Here is a 21,539-nt window from a genome sequence, read left to right as displayed (position 1 = left end):
TTAACACATCCATTACCTCAGTTAGCTTTTGTGTGTGTGTGTGTGAGTGTGTGTGGTGAGAATGTTTAAGAGCCATTCTCAGCTAATTTCCATTATACAATACAGAAAAAAGTATATCAAATCATGCTGTTGTAGTCTTTAAGTACGGACACTTTTATTAGTCAATTATACCTCATTAAAACTGAGGGGGTGGGGAGAAGAGTTTTCGAGAGCATCCTACATTTGCATAACAATATAGAAATGAAAATGGTGACAAATAAAACTGGCAAGCAATAGGATATATTGGAGAATATGAGGAAGCCATTTGGTATAAACCTAATTCGGCCTGACCTTGTCTTTCCAAAAGGGCCTGACCGAGGCCATAGAGCATGCATTGTATATCTGCTTTAGACATTCCCTCTGGCAAGAGTAAAAGCCCTTGAGATAAAGGTGCAACTTCCCTCCCTGTCCCAACGCTGGCATTCCCTTGAGGATTAAGCATCTTTCCTTAGGCTAGGAACTGATTGCTGTGCTCACCTGTGACCACCCAGCTCGAGACAAAAGGCTTGCCTCTTGCTGTGTCCTCTGAACTGCCCAATCGGGGGCAGCGCTGGCGCTGTGGGTGGGGCTACGCAAGGCACCCGCGTTTACGTCCCCGTTGGTTCCAGGTTCAGCATCCCGTGTCCAGCGCTTGAGTGCTTCCTGGTGGCTGTGCCGCAGCTGCTTTCAGCGTTTTACCTGCACTTGCCGTGGGGGTCGTAGGAAGGACTCGGGGGACCCAGGAGCCCTAGGAATGGTGAGTGTGCGGCCCCGGGTGGAGGACGCGGGAGGAGGGCCTGGTGGGAAGCGGCGGATCCGGCCCGGCCTCCCGCGGTCCCCTCCGCGGTCTGCGGCCCCGAGTCCGCGGTGGCGCCGCTCGGCCCTCAGGCCCCTCCGGCCGCAGCGTGGGGGCGGGGCCGGCAGCCGGGCCCCGGGCGTCCTGTGGCCCCTGCGCGCGGCGACTTGGGCCGGAGCGTCTCTGGGCCGCTGTGCGCCCACAGCCCCGCGTGTCCCAGACGGTGAGGGGCCCGCGGGAGGGTTCGCAGAACAGTCGGGCCTCGAGCTCCGGGGTCCGTGCGCGGAGGGGCTGCGGTCTGTGAGGTCCCCAGCGCTTGTTTTCTCCCCAGGGGGCACCCGTTTTCTCCTGAATTTTCCAATTGGGGAGCAGCGTCTGAAATCCACAGTCCTTTCCCCACAGGCTGGCTCTTCCTGGGACTGACAGTAAATCCGTAAGTTTTCAGATGCCTCCCCGCACTCCCAAAGGGACTTCTCTTTCATTCACAGGATCCTTATCAACACTTTGTCCTGCATGGCCCATTTCAAACACACCCAATATTTTAAATGTTTATCATTATCCCCCAGAGCCCTGTATGGCTCTATTTTCAAGATTGTATTTGTCTGTGGATATTTTACATGAGAGGAAAGCAGAGAATAAACCCTGTGAACTACACTGCAGGAAATCCCCACTATCATCTGGGCCCAGACTTCCTATGGCAAGTCCTTTGCTTGGGGGTTCCCCTTGGAAAAATGTCCTGGGTGATCTGTCCCATTGGCATTGCCACACACCCCCAGGTTTGTGAACGAGAAAAAATTATTCACTGATTTAACTGTCAGTTTTTCAAGAAGGGTAAATATATTTAATCGGTAGAGCTTGGAAGACAGTATAAAATAGTTGCAGACAGGCAGCAAAGAGGTGAATTTCAGAAAAAATATAATACTCCTTCGTTATGTTCCATTTGTTAAGAATACTTGTTTCACTCTTCCCTTGAGTGTCTGTCGTTAGTTTCTGAGGTGTGTTCCTTACTTTTGGGTGCTTCCAAAGGAAATTCCAGGGCTGAGACATGCAAACCACAAGAGTTCAAGTGTGATTTCTTGTCATGGAAATAATGTCACCCACAGGACCAGGAACAGACTTGTCATCCCGATTCATGTGTCTTTGGCATAAGGCCTATTTTGAGCTGATGATTATTAGAAAACAGCAGCCACAGGCAAAGCTCTGAAAACCTAGTAGAAGTTACCCTTTTGTAAGGGAAATTTACATTCTAAGAGAAACGTCCCTTTGTAAGGGTGCCTCCCTCTCTGTGCCAGGAAGGGCAGGATGACTCTAGATCTCTAGAAACTCTTATCAGTGGAGAAGGCAATGAGTTAAATCTGCAGGACAGCTTGACCCTTGTTCACTGTGCTTTTCCTGGTAACCTCCCTTCACTAACCCCATCTTAACAGCCAGGTGTTAAAGGTCTTTGTCACAGGAGGTGGCCAGCCAGGAGCCTGTGCGGGAGAGAAAGTTTTCATTTGCCAGTCAGACCTCACCCTGCCAGGTCTTTGCATCCCAGCCGGCCCTCCCTGCTCCCTTAAGCCTCAGCCCATGATCTGGATGAGGGAGACAGAGTTGAGAGCCTGTCCTCCTGTCTCCTGGCCAATCGATGGCACCATCAACTGTTTCATCTTTCAAAGCCTGGTGTGCCGTGCTCTCAGCTTCTGTGCGCATCAGGTGGCGAGCCCTTGCTCAGTAACAGTAGTAATTCACCTTTTTTCTTAAAGGAATAGACATTTGTGCTTTTCTAGTTGAAGTGGTAGAAATACCGTATTATTTTTTCGCTTATTTTCTGTGAAAGGACTGCGTTTAAGTGATTTTGCTGGATTATTCCAACACTGGGTTTGTGTGATTTAAAATAACAATGATGTTCCAGAGCATCTCCAGTGGGGAGCAGAGTCCCCCAGTCCAAGACCCAAACTACGGCCCTTGAGCCTGCAGAGGGAAGGCCTTGAAGGCCCAGCTGTTCTTCCTGGGGAGCCTCCCCCTGCAGGTGTCCTACTGCTCACACCCCATGGAAGGAGCCTTTCTCCTGAGAGGAGCTGCAGAGCCCTGGAAAGCTGGGGGTGCATGTGTTCATGGGGTGGGGAGTGACACCGTTTCTGAGGTTCTGGTTGTGGTTCCTTTGGGCTGGACATTTTAGACATCGTTTGAATTTTGCGTCGACACTTAGGTGCACTGAGGGTGTACTATGCACAGTCAGAGTGTCTCTGAAGGTCAGGTGTTCTGTCCTGTGGACAAAGGGTTTATGAATTATGAGTTCTTGGGGGTCAGAAGCTTAAACTGAACCTGACTGAGACTTTCCTCACTTGTGAGAATGGGAGTGTGGGGGAGGCAGTGTCTCCATGCTCACAGGAGAGGGAGGGTGTGTGGGGATCGCAGAGTCCATCCCTGTGGCTGCTCAGGGGACCCCACCCTCCTTCTTCAGGGACTGACCCTCTCCATGGGTTCTATCTCAATGGGGAGAGTCTACACCTCAAGTCCGGGAATATGGTCCCTTTCTGAGTGTGGGTTTCCTTCTGAACTGCAGGCCAGCAGGCTGCTTCTATGAGCTGATTGGAATATTCCTGTTTCTGTCCTCGGATTCCTTGATCAGTTGAAGATTACAATCCTCTGATTCTAGTCTCTGTTTGCACTTGAGGTTTAAAAATGTAATTTCAGAGATATGCTGTGACTAAGGCAAGATATTTGTGGAAACAAACAATTTATTTTCATTTGGACAAGAGAACCTCAAGATGTGAGGTGGGTGTATTTCAGTTCTCAGGTGCGTTTTCCATGTTTAGGTCAGTTTTGTGTGTCCTTGTCCCTAGAGAACTGTGCCATTTAAAAGGCTGAACCATTCGTGAGACAAATAAATTGCATTTATTTTCTTATTGTTTGTGTGTGTGTGAGAGAGGAAGATTGTCCCTGAGCCACCGTCTGTGCCCATCTTCCTCCATTTTATGTGGGATGCTGCCACAGCATGGCTTGACGAGCAGTGGTAGGTCCACACCTGGGATCCAAACATGCGAACCCCAGGGCACCGAAGCAGAGCAAAGTGAACTTCAGCACTATGCCGCCGGGCCAGCCCCTGAATTCTGTTTTAATAGGTCTAGGGAAAAGGCAGTTGAATTTCTGTTTTCATTGATCTGAGGAATCAGGTCGAAGCTTGTGTAAATCTTTGGAATTCCTAGTTTACTCAGGGCTTCACTGCAAACCCCTAAGGTATTATAATATGCTACTCCTTCCTAAAAATATTCCCGGGGTAAATATAGTGGAGGCAGAAACCAAAATGCCCCTTGTCTTTTTTGTTAGAAAGAAATTGGTAAATTTTTTATGTTTTACAGTTTTATGTCCATTAGTGTTTAAAGGATTAAATCTTGGAATGGTTTCCTACGTAGAAATCTTAAAACTAAAAGTTATTTAAAACTGGTGATCAAACATAGGAAAATATGGCGTATTTAAATCTCTCCTTATTTTATTTTATGTTTTTGAGGAAGATGCGCCCTGAGCTGAGATCTGTGCCCATCTTCCTCTATTTTATATGTGGGACGCCTACCTCAGCCTGGCGTGGTAAGAGGTGCGAAGGTTCACGACCAGGATCCAAATTGGTGAACCCCAGGCCTCCGAATCAGAGCACGTGGACTTAACCACTGTACCACTGGGCCGGTCCGTGTGTCCCCTTATTTTAAATAAATAGTGTGAGGGAAGGTATAAAAATTTTGTAAGACAGGAAACTGGCTGAAGGAGACTCCCTGCCTGCACGTCCTGCCCGACTCTTCTGCTCTGACTCGAGCCTCCCTACATGACCAGTTTTGCTCACTGCTTCACCATCCTGTTAGCGTTTCTCTATATAAAAGCAACCAATGCGAATGCCTATTTTTGTCCCCCAAGTTTGTTCTTGTAATGAGTGGGAAGATTTGGTACCGAAGAGGTTTGACGACTGAACACTTAAGCCTCTCCCTCCCTTTCCCCCTGGGACTTCTTCCCTGGACAGGTTGATGAGAAAGCCTGGAGGCTCCTGCCCTGTGGGCTGCTGCTTGCTGGGCAGCTCCTCCTGGGCGCTGTGCTGCCCTGTGTTGCACTGTTGACCCCACCAAGCCTGGGTTGTAACTGTGGAGGACTCCAGGTTGTCAGTTTTGGGAATTCCTGTCCTCTGAGAGCAGGAGTCTGGGAATCAGGCCCTCCTTAATGTGATCTTCTGTCAGTGTCTTGGGTGGCATGTGTTTGTGTGTTGAGAGTGAAGGTGAGACTGAGGCTGGAGTCGCCTTGACATTAGGGGGAGTGTGCGGTTATGAGGATGATTATACCCTGTCACTGAGCTGAGCCCATCCGATGGTCACTCCTTCAAGAGCAAATATTTCAGAGAGAAAGAAGGGACAGCAAAGTGCAGCCTGTAGGAAGCAAGATTCCAGAGGGCTCCCCAGGGCCCCTAAGTCACTCTTCTGCTGCAACAGAGGGTCTATTGCAACAAAGACCCTAACCCTCTGGGTTATAGTGACAACACCACAGTCTGAGTTTGTCAGAGCAAAGGGATTGTTTCAACCCAACTTAAGCCCAGGCACTTGAACTCTATAAAGCAACCAGTTGTCTTGCCCCTTTGTGGGAAAAGAACTCTGGAAATCTCTTGACTCAGAGATCCCCAAAATAGAAGTCAGAGTCACACTTGTATGTACACTAATAGGTCTACAATAGCAGGACACTCGTCATCCACCTTGGGGTTCTGCCACTCCTGATAGTGACCGTGGCACTTCTCAGAGGATCCAGTGCTGTGCTCCCCAACAAGGCATTCGATGGAAGTTTCCCCTCCCCTGTGGATCTCAGGCTCCTAGAGCACAGACTGGCTTCCTGAGATCAGTTGAAGTCACGGCACAACTAGAAGGACCTGTGACTAGAATATACAACCATGTATTGGGGGCTTTTGGGAGAAGAAGAAGAAGAAAAACAGATTGGCAACAGATGTTAGCTCAGGGCCCATCTTGCAAAAAGAATATCTTGAAGTCAGTTGAATGAGAGCTGTCTTGTTTCAGTAAAAAAGGGGTGAATTGTCATGAGTCTGTCTTCATCAGTTTTTAAAAAGACAGCGGTTTTAACTGTACAGAAAAAGTGATTAGAGTTTACAGTTTGCACATAACCCTTCTCTCTGCATCCACACAGTTTGCACTCTTTCACATTGGGTATCACTGTGGCACACTTCTTACAATTTCCAAGCCCATATGGATGCATTACAGTGCACGGTGCACATTAGCATTGACTCTGTGTGTTACACACTGTGTGGGTTTTGGCAAGTGTGTACTGACGTGGACCTATCATTTCTGTATCATGGAGTGTAGTTTCAGTTCCCTACAACTCCCCTGTGCTCCACCTGTTGAGTCGTCCCTCCCTCCAACCTCCAAATCCTTCACAAGTAGAGATCCTTCTAGTGGCTCATACTTTTGTCTTTTCCAGAATGTCATCTACTTGGAATCATACACTACATAGCTTTAAATAGAGAAAGATGGGCAGGGATGTTAGCTCAGGGCCAGTCTTCCTCAGCAAAAAGAGGAGGATTAGCATTTCTTAGCTCAGGGCTGATCTTCCTGAAAACAAACAAAGAAACCAACAAAACACATTCTTATGTAGGTTTTGTGTGAACAGAAGGTTTCAGCTCATTTGGGAAAATACCACAGAGCATGATTGCTGGCTCTTACTCTATGTAGTGACAGTGTATTTTATTCTGAAAGGAGGTTCCTATCTTGCAGTGTGGGTGTTCCAAATCCCGTTTCCCCCCTCGATGAACTAGGATTCCCTGTGGCTTTGCATCTTCACCAATTTGCTGTTCTGAATTTTTTGACTTTTACCCATTTCATAAGTGTTTAGTGATACCTCATTGTTCTCTTGCAGTTTCCTAATGACATTTGATGAGGAGCATGTTTCATTTTGTTTATTTCCCATCTAGATCTCTTCTTCAGTGAGCTGTCTGCAGATCTTTGGCTCATTTTTTAATTGCATGTTTTTCCTCTATTAAGGTTTAAGAATTCTTTGCGTATTTCAGATAGCCGTCATTTACGCAACAGTATTTTACAGAGATTTTCTCTGACTCTGAATTGTGTTGATCTTCTCTTTACACCATCTTTCTCAGAGGAGGAGTGTTTCGTTTTAATTAAGTAAAATTTCTCTTTTTCTTTTGTGGACCTTGCCTGTTGGTTTTCTATGTGAAAATTCATCAGCAAACACAAGGTCATCCAGATTTTCTTCTGTGTTCTCTTGTAGGAGTTTATTCCTTTGGCATTTTACATTCAGACCTGTGATGTGTTTTGACTTTGTTCTCATGAAAAGTGTGAGGCCTGTGACTACATTTGTTGTGTGCGTGTGTATTTGCACATGGATATCCATTATTGCTACCACTGTTTAAAATACGTTCTTCTTCATTTGAATCTCCTTTCCTTCTTTGTGAAAGCTCAGTTGACTCTATTCGTGTGGGTCTAGAAGGAAAGCAGTTGACTCACACATCCTGCAAACTTGCTGTGCTCTCATTAATCCCAGGAGTCGTTTCTGTCATTGTGGATTCTTCCGGTTGCATCAAGACAATCGTATCATATGGAACAAACACCCAGAATTTAGCTACAGGATTTGTGAAGGTGTTCTTTCTCAAGAAGTGGAGGGGCTGGCCTGGTGGCGCAGCGGTTAAGTTTGCATGTTCCGCTTCGGCAGCCCGGGGTTCCCCGTTTTGGATCCCGGGTGCAGACATGGCACTGCTTCGCGAGCCATCCCGTGGTAGGCATCCCACATACAAAGTGGAGGAAGATGGGCACAGATGTTAGCTCAGGGCAGTCTGCCTCAGCAAAAAAGAGGAGGATTGGCAGCAAATGTTAAATCAGGGCTAATCTTCCTCAAAAAAAAAAAGAAAAGAAAAGAAGTGGAAGTTCCCCTCTATTACTAGTTTATCATAAATGGATGTTGCATTTTATCGTCTTATTCTATATTCATTTCCCCTCCTTTCCTTTCTGATATTAGTGATTTCTGTCTTTCCTCTTCTCTTTGTTATCTTGACTAGATATTTATCAATTTTATTGGTCTTGAGAAACAAGCAGCTTTTTTCTTTTCATTTTCTCCTTGATTTCCCACAATGACATTCGTTTCCTTTCTTGTTTTATTATTTCTTCTGTTGTGCTTGCTGTGGGTTTAACTTGCTCTTCTTTTTATTCTTTGCTAAGGTGCATGCTTGCATTAGTGATTAGAGATCTTTGATTTTTCCAGTGTATTTGTTTGATGGCATGAATTTCCCCCAGATACTGCTTTCGCTACATCCAAGAATCTTTGCTATGTTGTGTTTTCATGTTTTTAATTCAAAATTATTTTTCTTTTTTCTTGAGACTTCTAGTTTGATACTATGTATTATTTAGACATGTGTTTTTGAAGGAGCACATATGAGGGGGTTTTCCAACTATTGCTGATATTGCCTTCTAGAGGAATGCTTATGTGGTGTGAGAGGCTATTTTGTATGATTTCTTTTCTTTCAAATTTGTTAAGGTGTGCTTTATGTTCCAGAATGTGGTTTGTTTTGGTGAATGTTCCATGTGAACCTGAGAAGAATGTATATTCTGCTGTTCTGTGCAGTATTCCGCAGATTACAATGAAACCCAGCAGTTTCGCAGTGCTGTTCATTGCACGTCTGTCCTTCCTCACTTCCTGCCTACTGAAATGTCTAATTCCTGATGAGGGGTGTTGACTTCTACAGCTATGGTACTGGATCTGTCTATCTCTCCTGCATTCGATGAGTTCCTCCCTGAGGTGTGTTGCCCCTCTGTTGTTAGGCAGGTACACATGCAGCGTTGCTGTGCCTTCTCAGAGAATAGACCCCTTTATCCGTACCTACTGCCCCTCTATCTCTGCATCTTCCTCCGTTTGAAATCCGCATTGTCTATGATGTCTATTCCTCTGGCCACTTCCTTTGGATTCGTGTTGGCATGGTCTGTTTTTCTCCATCCTTTTACCCTTCATCTGTCTGACCTTATACCTAGAGTGGGTTTCTTGTAGACAACATATAATGGTTTTTGTTGTTTTTTTTTTAAAGATGGCACCTGAGCTAACAACCGTTGCCAATCTTTTTTTCTTTTTTCCTGCTTTTTCTCCCCAAATCCCCCCAGTATATAGTTGTATATTTTAGTTGTGGTCCTTGTAGTTGTGGTACATGGGACGCCGCCTCAACATGGCCTGATGAGCGGTGCCGTGTCCTCGCCCAGGATCCGAACCCCGGGCCACTGAAGCAGAGTGCACGAACTTAACCATTCGGCCGCGTGGCAGTCCCCTATAATGGTATTTTTTTTCAAATCTGTTACTGTCTCTTTCAGTTACAATGACACAATTGATGATTAAAGTGTGGTTGTTGATTCAGTTGGATTGATATTTACGAAAACTTGTACTTTCTGCATTTTTACCCTTGTTTGTTTTTGTCTTTTTGCTACCTTCTCTGGCTAAAATTGAGCATTTATTGTAATTCTTTTTTTCCCCTCTCTTAGAATATTAGTTACACGCTTTTTAAAACACACTTTAGTGGCTGCCCTTGAATTTTCAGCATACATTTACAACTAACCCACCCCTCTGCCAAGTAACACTATGCCACTTCACTGTGTCCAAGTACCCCTTAACACACTGTCCCCAATTTTCCTTTCCCTCTGTCTTGTCACATTGCTGTGATCTATTTCACTTGTCCATAAGCTTCTCATTACCAAATACGTTGTTGCTAACATTAGTTTAAACCAAGTGTCATCTGTTGTATTAATTATAAGAAACATAAAAGATGTTTCCCCTCCTTTTTTCTCCTTCTAATCCCCTGCTTTTATCATTTACATTCTTTCCGGTAAACTTCCGAACGAGTTCCTTCAAAGTATGTGTACTCGGGATGAATTTCCTCAAACTGTGTCTCAGAAAGTCTTTATTTCTTCCTTGTCCTGAAGGATAATTTTGCTTGACCGAATTCTGGGAAAGTGGGTTTCATATTCAACACTTCAAATCTTTCAGTCTCCTCTGTTCTTATTGCATGGGTTTTCAGAAGAAGTGCAATTTAAGTCAAATTTTGTTTCTTTCTGTTGAAGGTGTGTTTCTTCTCTGGCATTTTTCAGGACATTCTCTGTCTGTGATGTGTCTCTAGTTTCGGCGTGATGCCCTTGGTTGTGCACTTTGTACTTTATTGTAGTTAGTGTTCTGTGAGCTTCCTGGATGGACGGTGTGCTGGCTATCATTAATTTTATGTTATTTTGGTCATTACTACTTCACATTTTCCTCTGTCTCTCTCTTCCCTTCTTTTGCTTCATGTTTTCCCATTACGTGGGTTTTAAACCTTCCGTTAAAGAGGCTGTCCTAGGCTTCATGGAAATTGGGTGCTGTCTTTTTTGTTATGTTCGCCCTTGCATTAGATTCCGGGGAAATAGTTTCTCTTTTAGTACAGGCCTTATTAAGAACAGAAGATGTGGGGCATATTTCAAAATGCCATCTCTTTTGTCTTTCCCAACTTTGGAGACACTGGTTTGTCTGATGACCTCAAGGCTCTCCTGGATCTAAGAAGGGTTGTTCATGTCAAGTTTGTTCATTTTCTTCTTATGAGATCAAGAACGACAGCTTCTAAGCTCCTTAAGTGCAGGATCAGAAGTCGGCAGGGCATCATCTAGAGTGGGTGGTTGGGAAGGACTTCCTCTTGAAGTGGGAGAAAGGAAATTTTATGTTCTTTTGGAGGAAACCACTGTTAAATCCTTCATGTATTTTATAATCATGGGCAAATTTAACATCAAACCATTGTGGTCTTCAAGGAGCTCCCTTGCAGTCTGCAGCTCTCTATTTTTTGTATTCTTTAAAGATTGCCACCTGAGGGGCCGGCCTCGTGGACGAGTGGTTAAGTTCACGTGCTCCACTTTGGCGGCTCAGGGCTTCCCAGTTCAAATCCTGGGTGCAGACGTGGCACCACTCATCAGGCCATGCTGGGGCGGCATCCCACATGTCACAACTGGAAGGACCCACAACTAAAAATACACAACTGTGTACTAGGGGGCTTTGGGGAGAAAATGGAAAAATAAAATCTTTAAAAAAAAAAAAAGATTGCCACCTGAGCTAACAACTGTTGCCAATCTTCTTCTTTTTTTCTCTGCTTTCCCCCCCAACCCCCCAGTACATAGTTGTAAATTGTAGTTGTGAGTGCCTCTGGTTTTGCTGTGTGGGACACTGCCTCAGCATGGCCTAATGAGCGGTGCTGTGCCCTAAGTGGAGTGCGTGAACTTAACCACTCAGCCACGGGGCCAGCCCCAATCTGCAGCTCTTAACCTACCCGTCAAGGTGAACAAAGCTCAGGGTACACTGTTTGAATGTGACCAGAAAGAGCTCTTATGACACATTGTTATCTCAGAGTGTGTTCTAAAAATGGTGAGAAGTAGCTTTGAGGCCCATGAGTCTAGGGATCTTCTGGTCTAAATTTTCATGGCTTCTTCCTTGTGCCTGAGCTCTCAGTTCATAATAATTCCAGCCCCATCAAAGCATACAGCATGACAAAGGTAGATCTGAGTCCATGATCAATATTTCACAAGTTAAAAGCAGTGTTTCAGCACAAGAATATTTACATTCAGCCAGCAGCATTTGATTACCTGTAATGGCCTGGAGTACTTTAGGACAATGTGGGCAGCTGGGCTTGGTCAAATTTGGATTTTCACAGGCCTCTTAAACTCTCAGTTTGATGATTGGAGCAGACCAAAAAGCTTCCAGTTGTTCACTATGTTTCCACTCACTGGCACATGCTGTAGGTTTCACCCTCTGCCTCATGGAACAAGGTGACCAGTGGGTAATATGGAAGAAGATGAAAGAGCTTTTTTTACAAGGGATGATTGGTCCACAAATGATAATATTTGTTTCATTTGTATAGCATTTCTGTCATTTCCCAACCTATTCTGGAACTTGTTATTAGAGAGAAACGGGATGTAATGTCATTGCAGTAAAACTGTGTAAATATTTCCATGTGCTCATGAGATTGTTAAATTGATGAGCATTGTGTACAGAAAAAAGTGAGTTTGTCCTGATCACAACATAGAATGAATGGTTGGAGATAATAGAATCCCATGTTACTTTCGTAGAATTGGCATATAGATCCCCAGTGCTGTCAGTCTTACGCATCCTGCCCTATACATGTTTGTGGTGTTTTAGGACTCAGTGGCCATTGAGGACGTGGCTGTGAACTTCACCCCAGAGGAGTGGGCTTTACTGGATCCTTCACAGACGAGACTGTACAGAGATGTGATGTGGGAAACCTTCAGGCACCTGGCCTCAGTAGGTAAGAACGAGGACATTCCTTCACTATGTGAATGAAAGAACAAGTACTGCTTGACCATCAGGAGTGTTCTAAGGGGCTGGCCCAGTGGCGAGGTGGTTAAGTTCGCACATTCTGCTTTGGCAGCCTGGGATTCGCCAGTTCAGATCCTGGGTGTGGATATGGCACCGCTTGGCAAGCCATGCTGTGGTAGCCGTCCCACATGTAAAGTAGAGGGAGATGGGCATGGATGTTAGCTCAGGGCCACTCTTCGTCAGCAAAAAGAGGAGGATTGATGGCAGATGTTAGCTCAGGGCTAATCTTCCTCAAAAAATAGAAAAAGAATGTTCTGAGATGTAGAAGGTGGAAAGGGGAGGTTAGTAAATAAAGTAGACATGGCCATAGATTATCAAATACTTAGAATCTACAGCTTTTTCTATAATTTTTAATATTTAGAATAAACTTTCTGGGTCTGCATTTCAGGAATAACTTGGGAAGATCATGATATTAAAGATTAGTGCAAAGACGAGGGGACAAAACTATGGTGAGTGACACAGTAGAAATTTGTGTCTCATGTAAGCTTCTTTGTATGGTAAGAAATTTTTTTAAAAAACAGAAAACAACGCTTCCTTCAAATTTAGGTATTCTTAGATAATTTTCACCCAGTATACTTTGTGAAATGTGATGGAGAGGTTCACTTTTTGCAAAATATTTCACTTAGAAATAGTATTAATGAGGGGCTGGCCCCGTGGCCGAGTGGTTAAGTTCGCACGCTCTACTGCAGGTAGCCCAGTGTTTCGTTGGTTCGAATCCTGGGCGCGGACATGGCACTGCTCATCAGACCACGCTGAGGCAGCGTCCCACATGCCACAGCTAGAAGAACCCACAACGAAGAATACACAACTATGTACCGGGGGGCTTTGGGGAGAAAAAGGAAAAAATAAAATCTTTAAAAAAAAAAAAAAAAAAAAAAGAAATAGTATTAATGAACCCTATCTATGAATATCACTGATTGGACAATAGCAAGGGGGAAGTCCTCTTGCAGAACATTCAGTATATTTAACTTCAGAGAATTCACAGAAGGAAGAAAACATGAACATTCCCTATCAATCATAATAAACATAAAATCATCAATAGAGAAATGACTAACAATGTGCTTCTCATGTGTACAGAAAGCATAGGGTAGGGAGACTCTGTGAAAGCGAAGAGGGTAGTCAGTGTGAAGAAAATGTCAGCCTTCTTCCAAATCTTAGTCTGAACAAGAAAACTACAGGAGCTAAACCATGGGGATGCAGTGCATGTGGAAGACTCTTCACGCATCATTCATCCCTTAAAACGCACATTAGATGTCACACTGAACATAAAACATATGACTATCAAAAATATAGATAGAAGCCACATAAATGTAAGCAATGTGGGAAAGCCTTCACTTATCTCACTTTACTTCAACCACGTGAAAGAACTCACACTGGAGAGAAATCCTATGAATGTAAACAATGCAGTAAAGCATTCACTTCTTCCAGTTATCTTCGAGTACATGAAAGAATTCATACGGGAGAGAAACCGTATGGATGTAAGAAGTGCAGTAAAGCATTCACTTCTTCCATGTCTCTTAGACTCCATGGAAGAACTCACACTGGAGAGAAGCCCTTTGAATGTAAAATATGTGGCAAAGCCTTCGGTTATACTGCTTCTCTTTCAAAACATGAAACAAGTCATACAGGAGTGAAACCCTATGAATGTAAAATATGCAATAAAGTCTTCACTGCTTCCAGTTCTCTTGGGGTCCATGAAAGAAGTCACAGTGGAGAGAAAACCTCATGAATGTCAGGAAAGTGAGACAGGCTTTACTTCTCGTGCAACCTTTTGATGATGTGCACACTAGAGGAAATACAACGTAGATATATATAAACAATTTGGGAAAGACTTTTGTCATCCCTGTTCTTCCTGAAGTCATGAAAGGACTCACTTGATAAAAACGTCTTGAATGTAAACAGCATGAGAAATTCTTCAGTTGGCCTACATCCTTCTATGTGAAACTCCCACCAAAAAGAAATGTAAATCTAAGTCATGTGAGAAAGCTTCATGGAAATTAATTTGTATATGAGGTTGTGGAAAACTTTCAACATGACAGAGTTTTTATATAAGTAATAAATAGATTGTATTTATCAAGCCTCTTCCTTAAAGTGCAGCATTGGACTGTGGATTTCTATTAATTACTGCAGATACAAATATTGAGGTGAGATGATTCTGCTAGTCATCCTTCATAAATAGTAAATAAGATTCATAGGTAGTGCATTTCCCTGAAATCAGTTAATAATATTTTATCTTTAGTTTTTTAATAATGTTTTAATCATTCTGTGTTAGGGGGCTATTGAAAAGTGACAGTTTCTGTTTGTTGTGATTTTCTTCCTGGCCTTGTATTACACTTCCTGGATGAGCCTCATTCATTGTATATATTGTACATTTTCTAGAGAAAGTTCCTTTTTGTGGGTGGTGGGTGGAGGAGCCTGTTTTTATTTTCTGTACTATTAAACAGTTGGAAAAAAATTTATGTGTGGCCAGTTTATCCAAGAGTGTACTTGCTGTGAATTCTTATTTTCCCATTTGTGCCTTAGCAGTTTGTCCTTCCTTCTGAATGGTATTTGGTGAATGGACTTTGAATTAAGTAGAGGCCTGTGGCAGGGCAACAAAATCTAGAGCTGGACACATCACCCCTGTACTGCATTATGTCAGTGAGGGTAATCTGAAGAGCTAGATCTTTAACAATCTGTCCCCTTCATTGTGACGTGTTGCAATTCCCCAGTGGCATCACTTGCATGAGATTTGGAATGCAGAAGCACACAAGGCCTTAGGATGATTTTCAAGCCACCACACAGGGAGGGAGACAGTTACGTAGGAGCTTCAAGGACACCACCTTCCATCCCTTTTTCTGGATTCTTCACCCTTCTTGTCAAGAGTATCTTGAAAACCAGCAATAACTAGTTGATTTCCATTTTGTTAGAGATGCATTTTCCACCAGTTCCACATCAAAGATCTATTCGAGTTAGGGTCTTTCCATAAGGCCTCTTGTGTCCACCAGGAGTTGGGAGTGTTGTCTGATTCCCCTTTTCTGTAGGTGATAATTGAATACGGTCTGATGTGTATAGGAAACAGCTTTGCTGTTGATAGTGCTAGTGAGCACATTTTCCTGCTTCACCATGGCATCTCCAATGGGGCATCCAAAGAAGCACCTGGGAGTTTGTTTCTCTGCTGCCTTGTGCAGCGGCTGCCTTGACCCAGTCTTCCATGTGAGAACAATCACCTTTCTCACGTTGGGAAGACTGTGTGTGTTTCCTGTTACGTGTAGCTTGAATGCATTCCCTGGATGTGTTCTCAGTAGCCTTTGAGTGTACGTCAATAAAACTGTGTCCATCTGTTTGTGAAATGAGCACTTCTGTAGTTGTTTCATTGATGTATTTTATCAACTGTTCCAGTCCATCCCATGTTAATAAATATTAGTGTGGATTTCATTTTTACAGACTATATTACTATCCATTTTTCATTATGGATTTTCAGATATACTTTGCAATGTTCTTCATTTAATCGTCATACATTTTGAGTCACTTTTATCATGTGCGGACCAATTCAGGGATTTCTTCCCCAGGCAGCCTGTATTTCTTATTCTTTTACAGTTACAATTTTTGTCATGAAAATAATTTCTCATTCATTTTTAACCCCAAAATTAACCATCATGTTTTTTTCAGTGCCCTCTTCCAGTGACCCGCACGCAGGATTGCACCTGCAGTCAGAGAGGGGTGTCAGGAATTCTAGTAAGAATGACCACAGCCCTAAAGGAACTTGAGGTGTAACATTAACGGTGCTTGAAGGACTTATTTTGCCCTGTATTTGAGGATTTGACTGCTATTCAAGGAGGCAGGTTATTTTCTGTATTCAATGATGTGAGGAGGTAAGCTCAATTCTATCTTTTGTAAACTCTTTTTTTGTGAACCGAATTATTGTTTTGTAGAAGGCAAAAACAATGTAGGGAAGGTAAGTTGGTTTTTAAGAAGTTGCAGTCGGTCATTTTAGTAAGAAGAAGGAAAAGACTCATTTATGATTTCGACTTTTATCCTTTACCATTTTTACCTTTATGGTAACAAATACTGTTAGTTTTGTCTTGGAAACTGTGTACTTTTAATGAACAAGCTGTCGGACACTTTCCTCTTCAGCAGTGTATGACTTGGCATTGCAGTGGATGCAGCCAGCTCCTGGTCCTGTGGAACAGCTTTGCCTTTCCTACTTATAGTCAAAACAGCGATGTGTTTCCTATAGTGTATTACACACTGTTTACCATTAAGTACCTCAATTAAATACATAACTTCTCTTCTTAGAATCCTACATAATATTTTCAATATCTCCTTTAGACTCACTTGAGGCCTTTGCGTTTAGGTAAATTGTGAGACAGTGCAAACCCAGCCAGGGAAATAGGTCCACTGTGCCACTCTGAAGCCTTTCCTTCTCCGAGACTGTGCTCTTGCTGGTACCGTTTCAGTGTCCCTCACAAGCCATGCAGTGTGGAGTCAGTGTACACACTGTAGCAGAGCTGAGAGACAGTGGGATCTGGATACAGAGCATGAAACAGACATGTTCTGGCAGTCCTGGTGCTTCCGTGTTTGTGGAAAAGGAGGAGGGATGGACGCAGTGAACCTTTGTTTTATAGAATAGAAGTAAGGCCTTTGAAGCAAACTAAAGAATAGCATTGAACTAATAGGCTGAGGTGTGTTTATATCTTTTCTTTCGTGGTAGGACTGAACGAGGCCGTCATTATTATTATCTGGGACTTGAGACTTCCTATTGATCTAAGCCACAGGTATTTGTGTTGTCTTCTGTTTTTAATGTCATTCGAGAGGATTTTTATATTACCATTAAATATTTAACATGTTACCGTATTTGGCATTTTCGTTTTGCTGCTCTACAGACTGGAGTGTGCAGCATACACCCCAGTAAACCATGGAGTTCCTCCCACTTAGAGAGACAGTTGCCTTCACCTGCACTGTTCTGGCTCATCCTGAGTGAGTTCTATGGGTAGAGTGACATCTCTGTGAGTCTGCTGTGATCTCCCCGTGGAAACAGCACAAAGAGCTCTGGCTGGTTAGAGGCAACCATCCCAGGAATAATTGACTGAGCTGGAGAGAGAGGGTGTCATTCTGAGGAACATCCTAATTGAGTGTAAGAGGAGAAATGGGAAATTTTCACCATCTTTTCATCACAGGAGCGGCTGGAAGTCTTTAATTTCAATGATCCAGAAAGCCCCGGAGCCCAGGTAGCTGATGACAGGTTTCATTTCCGTATGTTTAGACGTCCAGCACATGGTGTGGAAAATTGGGCAACAGCAACAGCAGCTTCAAGGTGTAAAGCAGCAAAGGGAACGCAATGTTTTCCTCTTGTTTTTTTAAGTGTGAACTTATGAATTGGAGGGGTTTCATTCAAATGGACACCACAGGATTGTTCTTTTCAGGTGATGGGATGTTTTTCATCTTTCGATGGCAGTATTCCTAACATTTGTGAAAACTCATGAGAGCACTTAAGTATTTTATATATGTGTTATATATGTAATTATTAGAATGTGAATAGTGTAATTGCTTTCATATGTTAGAATAATGTCAAGGTCTCCTGAACCTGCATTTTTATGTGTTCAGATCTTTCCACCACTGTGGGATCCTTCTTAGGAAGATTGCAGGACTAAGAAGAAGGACTCAGTCCTCAACGGGCCTTTCTTGCAATACTGTCTTAGTTAAAAAAAACACCCCCTAGGGGGAACTTCAGGGTTCCGTTTTGGCAGCAGGCAAAGCCTCTACTCGCCATTAGTGGAGAGGCTCCACCCAGCATCCAGAACGCCAGGAGGCTCCTGAAGACAACCCCTAACGGGGCAGCAGCCCGTCAGCTGCTGCCACTAGTGTCATGGACTGCGGCTGTTGCCTGGTTGGGGCACTGGGCTACTGGAGATCTCCTGGAAGAGGACTGGGGCTGGGTGGAGTTCCAGTGGCTGGCTCCGTGGCCCAGGGGGAAACTCCAGGGTCCCGTTCTGGCAGCAGGCAAAGTGTCTACTCGCCAGTAGTGGAGAGGGCCAGCCCAGCATCCACAACGCTGGGAGGCTCCCTAACAGAATCCCGAGCAGGGCAGCAGGCTGCCAGCTGCCGCCGCCAGTCTCACAGACTGCGGGTGTCGCCTGGTCGGTGCACAGGGCTACCGGAGATCTCCTGGGAGAGGACTGGGGCTGGGTGGAGTTCCAGTGGCTGGCTCCGCGGCCAGGGGAAACTCCAGGGTCCCATTCTAGCAGCAGGGAAAGCCTCTACTCACCATTAGTGGAGAGGTTTCGTGCAGCATTCAGAACGCCAGGAGGGTCCCGAAGAGAATCCCAGGCAGGGCAGCAGCCGGCCAGCCGCCACTGAACTCACGGTCTCCAGCTGTCCCCCAGACAGTGCAAGGGGCTCCCAGAGATCCTGGGGAAGAGGACTGGGGCTGGGTGGAGTTCCAGTGGCCCAGCTCCATGGCCCAGGGGGAAACTCTACAGTCTCACAGCAGCCTCAGTGAAAGCCTCTGCACAGCACTAGTAGAGAGCCCCCGCCTGGCAACCACAAGGCTGGAAGACCCTGGGACAAAACTAGCATAGCTAGGTGAGCTAACCACAGACTGCAGAAGGTGCCCATAGCTCTGCTGTGACCTATAGTGGACAAGTGAGATTTTGTGGGCGCCGACAGTGACAGAACTGCAAATATAGGTAATCCTGCCCCTGGCCACTGGGAAAGCCCATAACATGGCTGCAGACCCTAAGGAGGGAGCGCGTCTAGGTGGTCTGCAACAGTAGGCACCAGCAGCCTGAAGCCCCCTTGTGACTGCCCCCACAGCTGAAGAGGGACCCCACAGGACCACTGTGACTACAAGAAGGGGCCCAGGCCCTGTTAGCAACAGCTGATAGGGTTCCTGATCAGTGCAGTATAAACACGTGTTCCCCCACCACACCAGTAGAAACAAGTGGAAGCAATAACTAAACTCTATCTCTACGTGGAGGCACAAATCTACATCATCAAGCAGTATGAAAAAATATATTAAATCTCCAGAACAGAAGGAAAATGACAACTACCCAGAAAACAAACCCAAAGACAATGAAATATATAACCTAAATGACGATGACTTCAAAACAGCCATCATTAAAAAAACTCAATCAGTTAAAAGAATTCAGATAGACAACTCAACAAGGTCAGGAGCTATGTCACAAAAGAGTTTGATACTATAAAGAAGAACCAAGCAGAAATACTGGAAATGAAGAACACAATAGAGGAGATTAAGAAAAATTTAGACGCACTGAACAGTAGGGCCGATAATATGGAGGACAGAATTAGTGATTTGGAAGATAGGAATATAGAAATGCTGCAGGCAGAGGAGGAGAGAGAACTAAGACTACGAAGAAATGAAGAAACTCTGCGAGAATTATCAGACTCAATTAGGAGATGCAACGTAAGGATGATAGGTGTACCAGAGGCAGAAGAGAAGGAGAAAGGGGCAGAAAGCCTGTTCAAAGAAATAATGGCTGAGAACTTCCCAATCCTGGGGAGAGAGATGGAACTTCATGTGACACAAGCCAAGAGATCTCCAAACTTTATCAATGCAAGAAGACCAACCCCAAGGCACATAGTAGTGAAGCTAGCAAAAGTCAACCACAAGGAGAAAATACTAAGAGCAGCCAGGCAGAAGAAAATAACCTACAAAGGAACCCCCTTAGGCTATCAGCAGATTTCTCAGCAGAAACTCAAGAGTGAAGGGATGGAAGACAATACTCCAAGCTAATAATGAACAAAAGAAAGCAGGTGTCGCTATACTAATATCAGACAAAGTAGACTTCAAAGCAGAACAGATAAAGAAAGACAAAGAGGGACAGTATATAATGATAAAAGGGACACTCCACCAAGATGACATAACACTTATAAATATATACGCACCCAACACAGGAGCACCAAAATTTGTAAAGCAACTCTTAACTAAAAGGAGACATCAACAACAATACAATAATAGTAAGGGAACTCAACACGCCATTAACACCAATGGATAGATCATCCAGACAGAAAATCAACAAGGAAATTATAGAATTAAATGAAAAATTAGACCAGATGGACTTAATAGATATATAGAGAGCGCTCCATCCAAAACAGAAGGTTACATATTCTTCTCAAGTGCAAGATCAGGAAAAATTGCCTCCTGCTTCATGCAGGACATGGGGGAAAACATTTTGATAGTCAAAAACAAGTTTTTTGTCTGTAATGTGGACCATCCCTTCAAGGAAACTAATGTCTTCTCTGATTAGGCAAAGTGCAAACAGACACCTGCAGTCACTTCAGGTTCCCTTCTGACCAAAGTGGAGGAAATATGAGTGCTAAGATCCTGTTCTGAAGTTCACGGTCCAGGGATTCTTTACCATCCAAACATTGCAGGTTTCATCATAACAGATGAGGACATTTTCCCTGTCAAAACCCTGACACCATATGGGCAGGGCCCAGGATAGAAACACTGGAGGAAAACAGCTGCAAGACACAGACTCTACTTAAGAGGGAGTTTCTAGGGAAACCCAAACACACCAGGGAGATAAGTGCAAGGACACTGCAGACCACAAAGCCCCTGACCCCTCCAGCTGCAGCAAACATGAAACATTTTCTGATACCCATTCAAGAAATCCTAATACCTCCCTCTAAAGGCCTATTTATCTCAAAGCTTGTGAAAATTCACATATATGTGGAAATGAAATAACACACTCTTGGACAAACCATTGAGTCAAAGGCAAGATCAGAACGGAATTTAGGTTATGTGCTACAGAAGCAAGCAAAAGGAAATTTAAAGACTTATCTCGAGGCAAACAAATATGAAAAGACAACTTAAGAAAACTTGTGGGATGGAGCTTAAGGACTAGTAAAAAGGAAGCCGTTACAGAACAACGATATCAAGTTAACAACCTAAATTTACACCTTAAGGAACTAGAAAAAAACAAAGAAGTAAAGCCAAAGTTGCCTAAAGTTAGGGAACACTAAATATTAACAAAGAAATAGAGAATAGAAAATGAATAGTTTTGATTCAAAACATAAAATCAACAAATGCTTAGGCAGACTAACAATGCAGAGAGAAGACTAGTTCATAAAATCAGAAATGAAGGAGGACATTACAACAGATGCTTCAAAAATGAAAGAATCAAAAGGGACTATTATAAGCACTTCTATGCAAACCGCTTGGATAACTTAGAAGAAATGGATAAATTCCTAGAAACATGGAACCTACCAAGAAAGAATTAAACATTAGGAAGCTTGAACACACCAGTACCAAATAAAATCACAAAGAATTAATACCAGTGCTTGTTAAACTCTCCCAAAAACGGAAGTAGAAGACATCTAAACTCATTTTGTGAGCTGGCATCCCCCTAATGTCAAGCCA

General features: G+C 43.8%; 3 protein-coding genes across 11 annotated transcripts in view; 2 read left to right on the top strand and 1 right to left on the bottom strand.

Annotated features, from left to right (window-relative positions):
- LOC103545992 (zinc finger protein 709-like) overlaps window positions 1–21,539 on the top strand; it is a 515,885-nt gene that overhangs the window by 70,778 nt on the left and 423,568 nt on the right. The gene's annotated exons all lie outside the window — the stretch shown is intronic.
- Window positions 1–21,539, top strand: part of LOC103564867 (zinc finger protein 709-like) — a 308,739-nt gene that overhangs the window by 70,783 nt on the left and 216,417 nt on the right. The window contains exons 1-3 of one of the 4 annotated variants that reach the window (XM_070625442.1): window positions 636–775; window positions 1,146–1,247; window positions 11,978–12,104. In XM_070625442.1, the coding sequence (XP_070481543.1) occupies window positions 12,071–12,104 (34 nt within the window). In that variant the 5' untranslated portion in view covers window positions 636–775; window positions 1,146–1,247; window positions 11,978–12,070. Of the gene's footprint in view, window positions 1–585; window positions 776–1,145; window positions 1,248–3,444; window positions 3,575–11,977; window positions 12,105–21,539 lie in introns of those variants that run through there. The other 3 variants (XM_070625444.1, XM_070625443.1, XM_070625441.1) reach the window with 3 other exon arrangements.
- LOC103544955 (zinc finger protein 709-like) overlaps window positions 1–21,539 on the bottom strand; it is a 381,325-nt gene that overhangs the window by 178,605 nt on the left and 181,181 nt on the right. The window lies entirely within an intron of this gene.

Source organism: Equus przewalskii, chromosome 6 (genome assembly GCF_037783145.1).
Source record: "Equus przewalskii isolate Varuska chromosome 6, EquPr2, whole genome shotgun sequence".
Taxonomy (NCBI): domain Eukaryota; kingdom Metazoa; phylum Chordata; class Mammalia; order Perissodactyla; family Equidae; genus Equus; species Equus przewalskii.
Note: the sequence above shows the minus strand (reverse complement) of the source record. Positions and strands in the feature narration are given on the sequence as shown.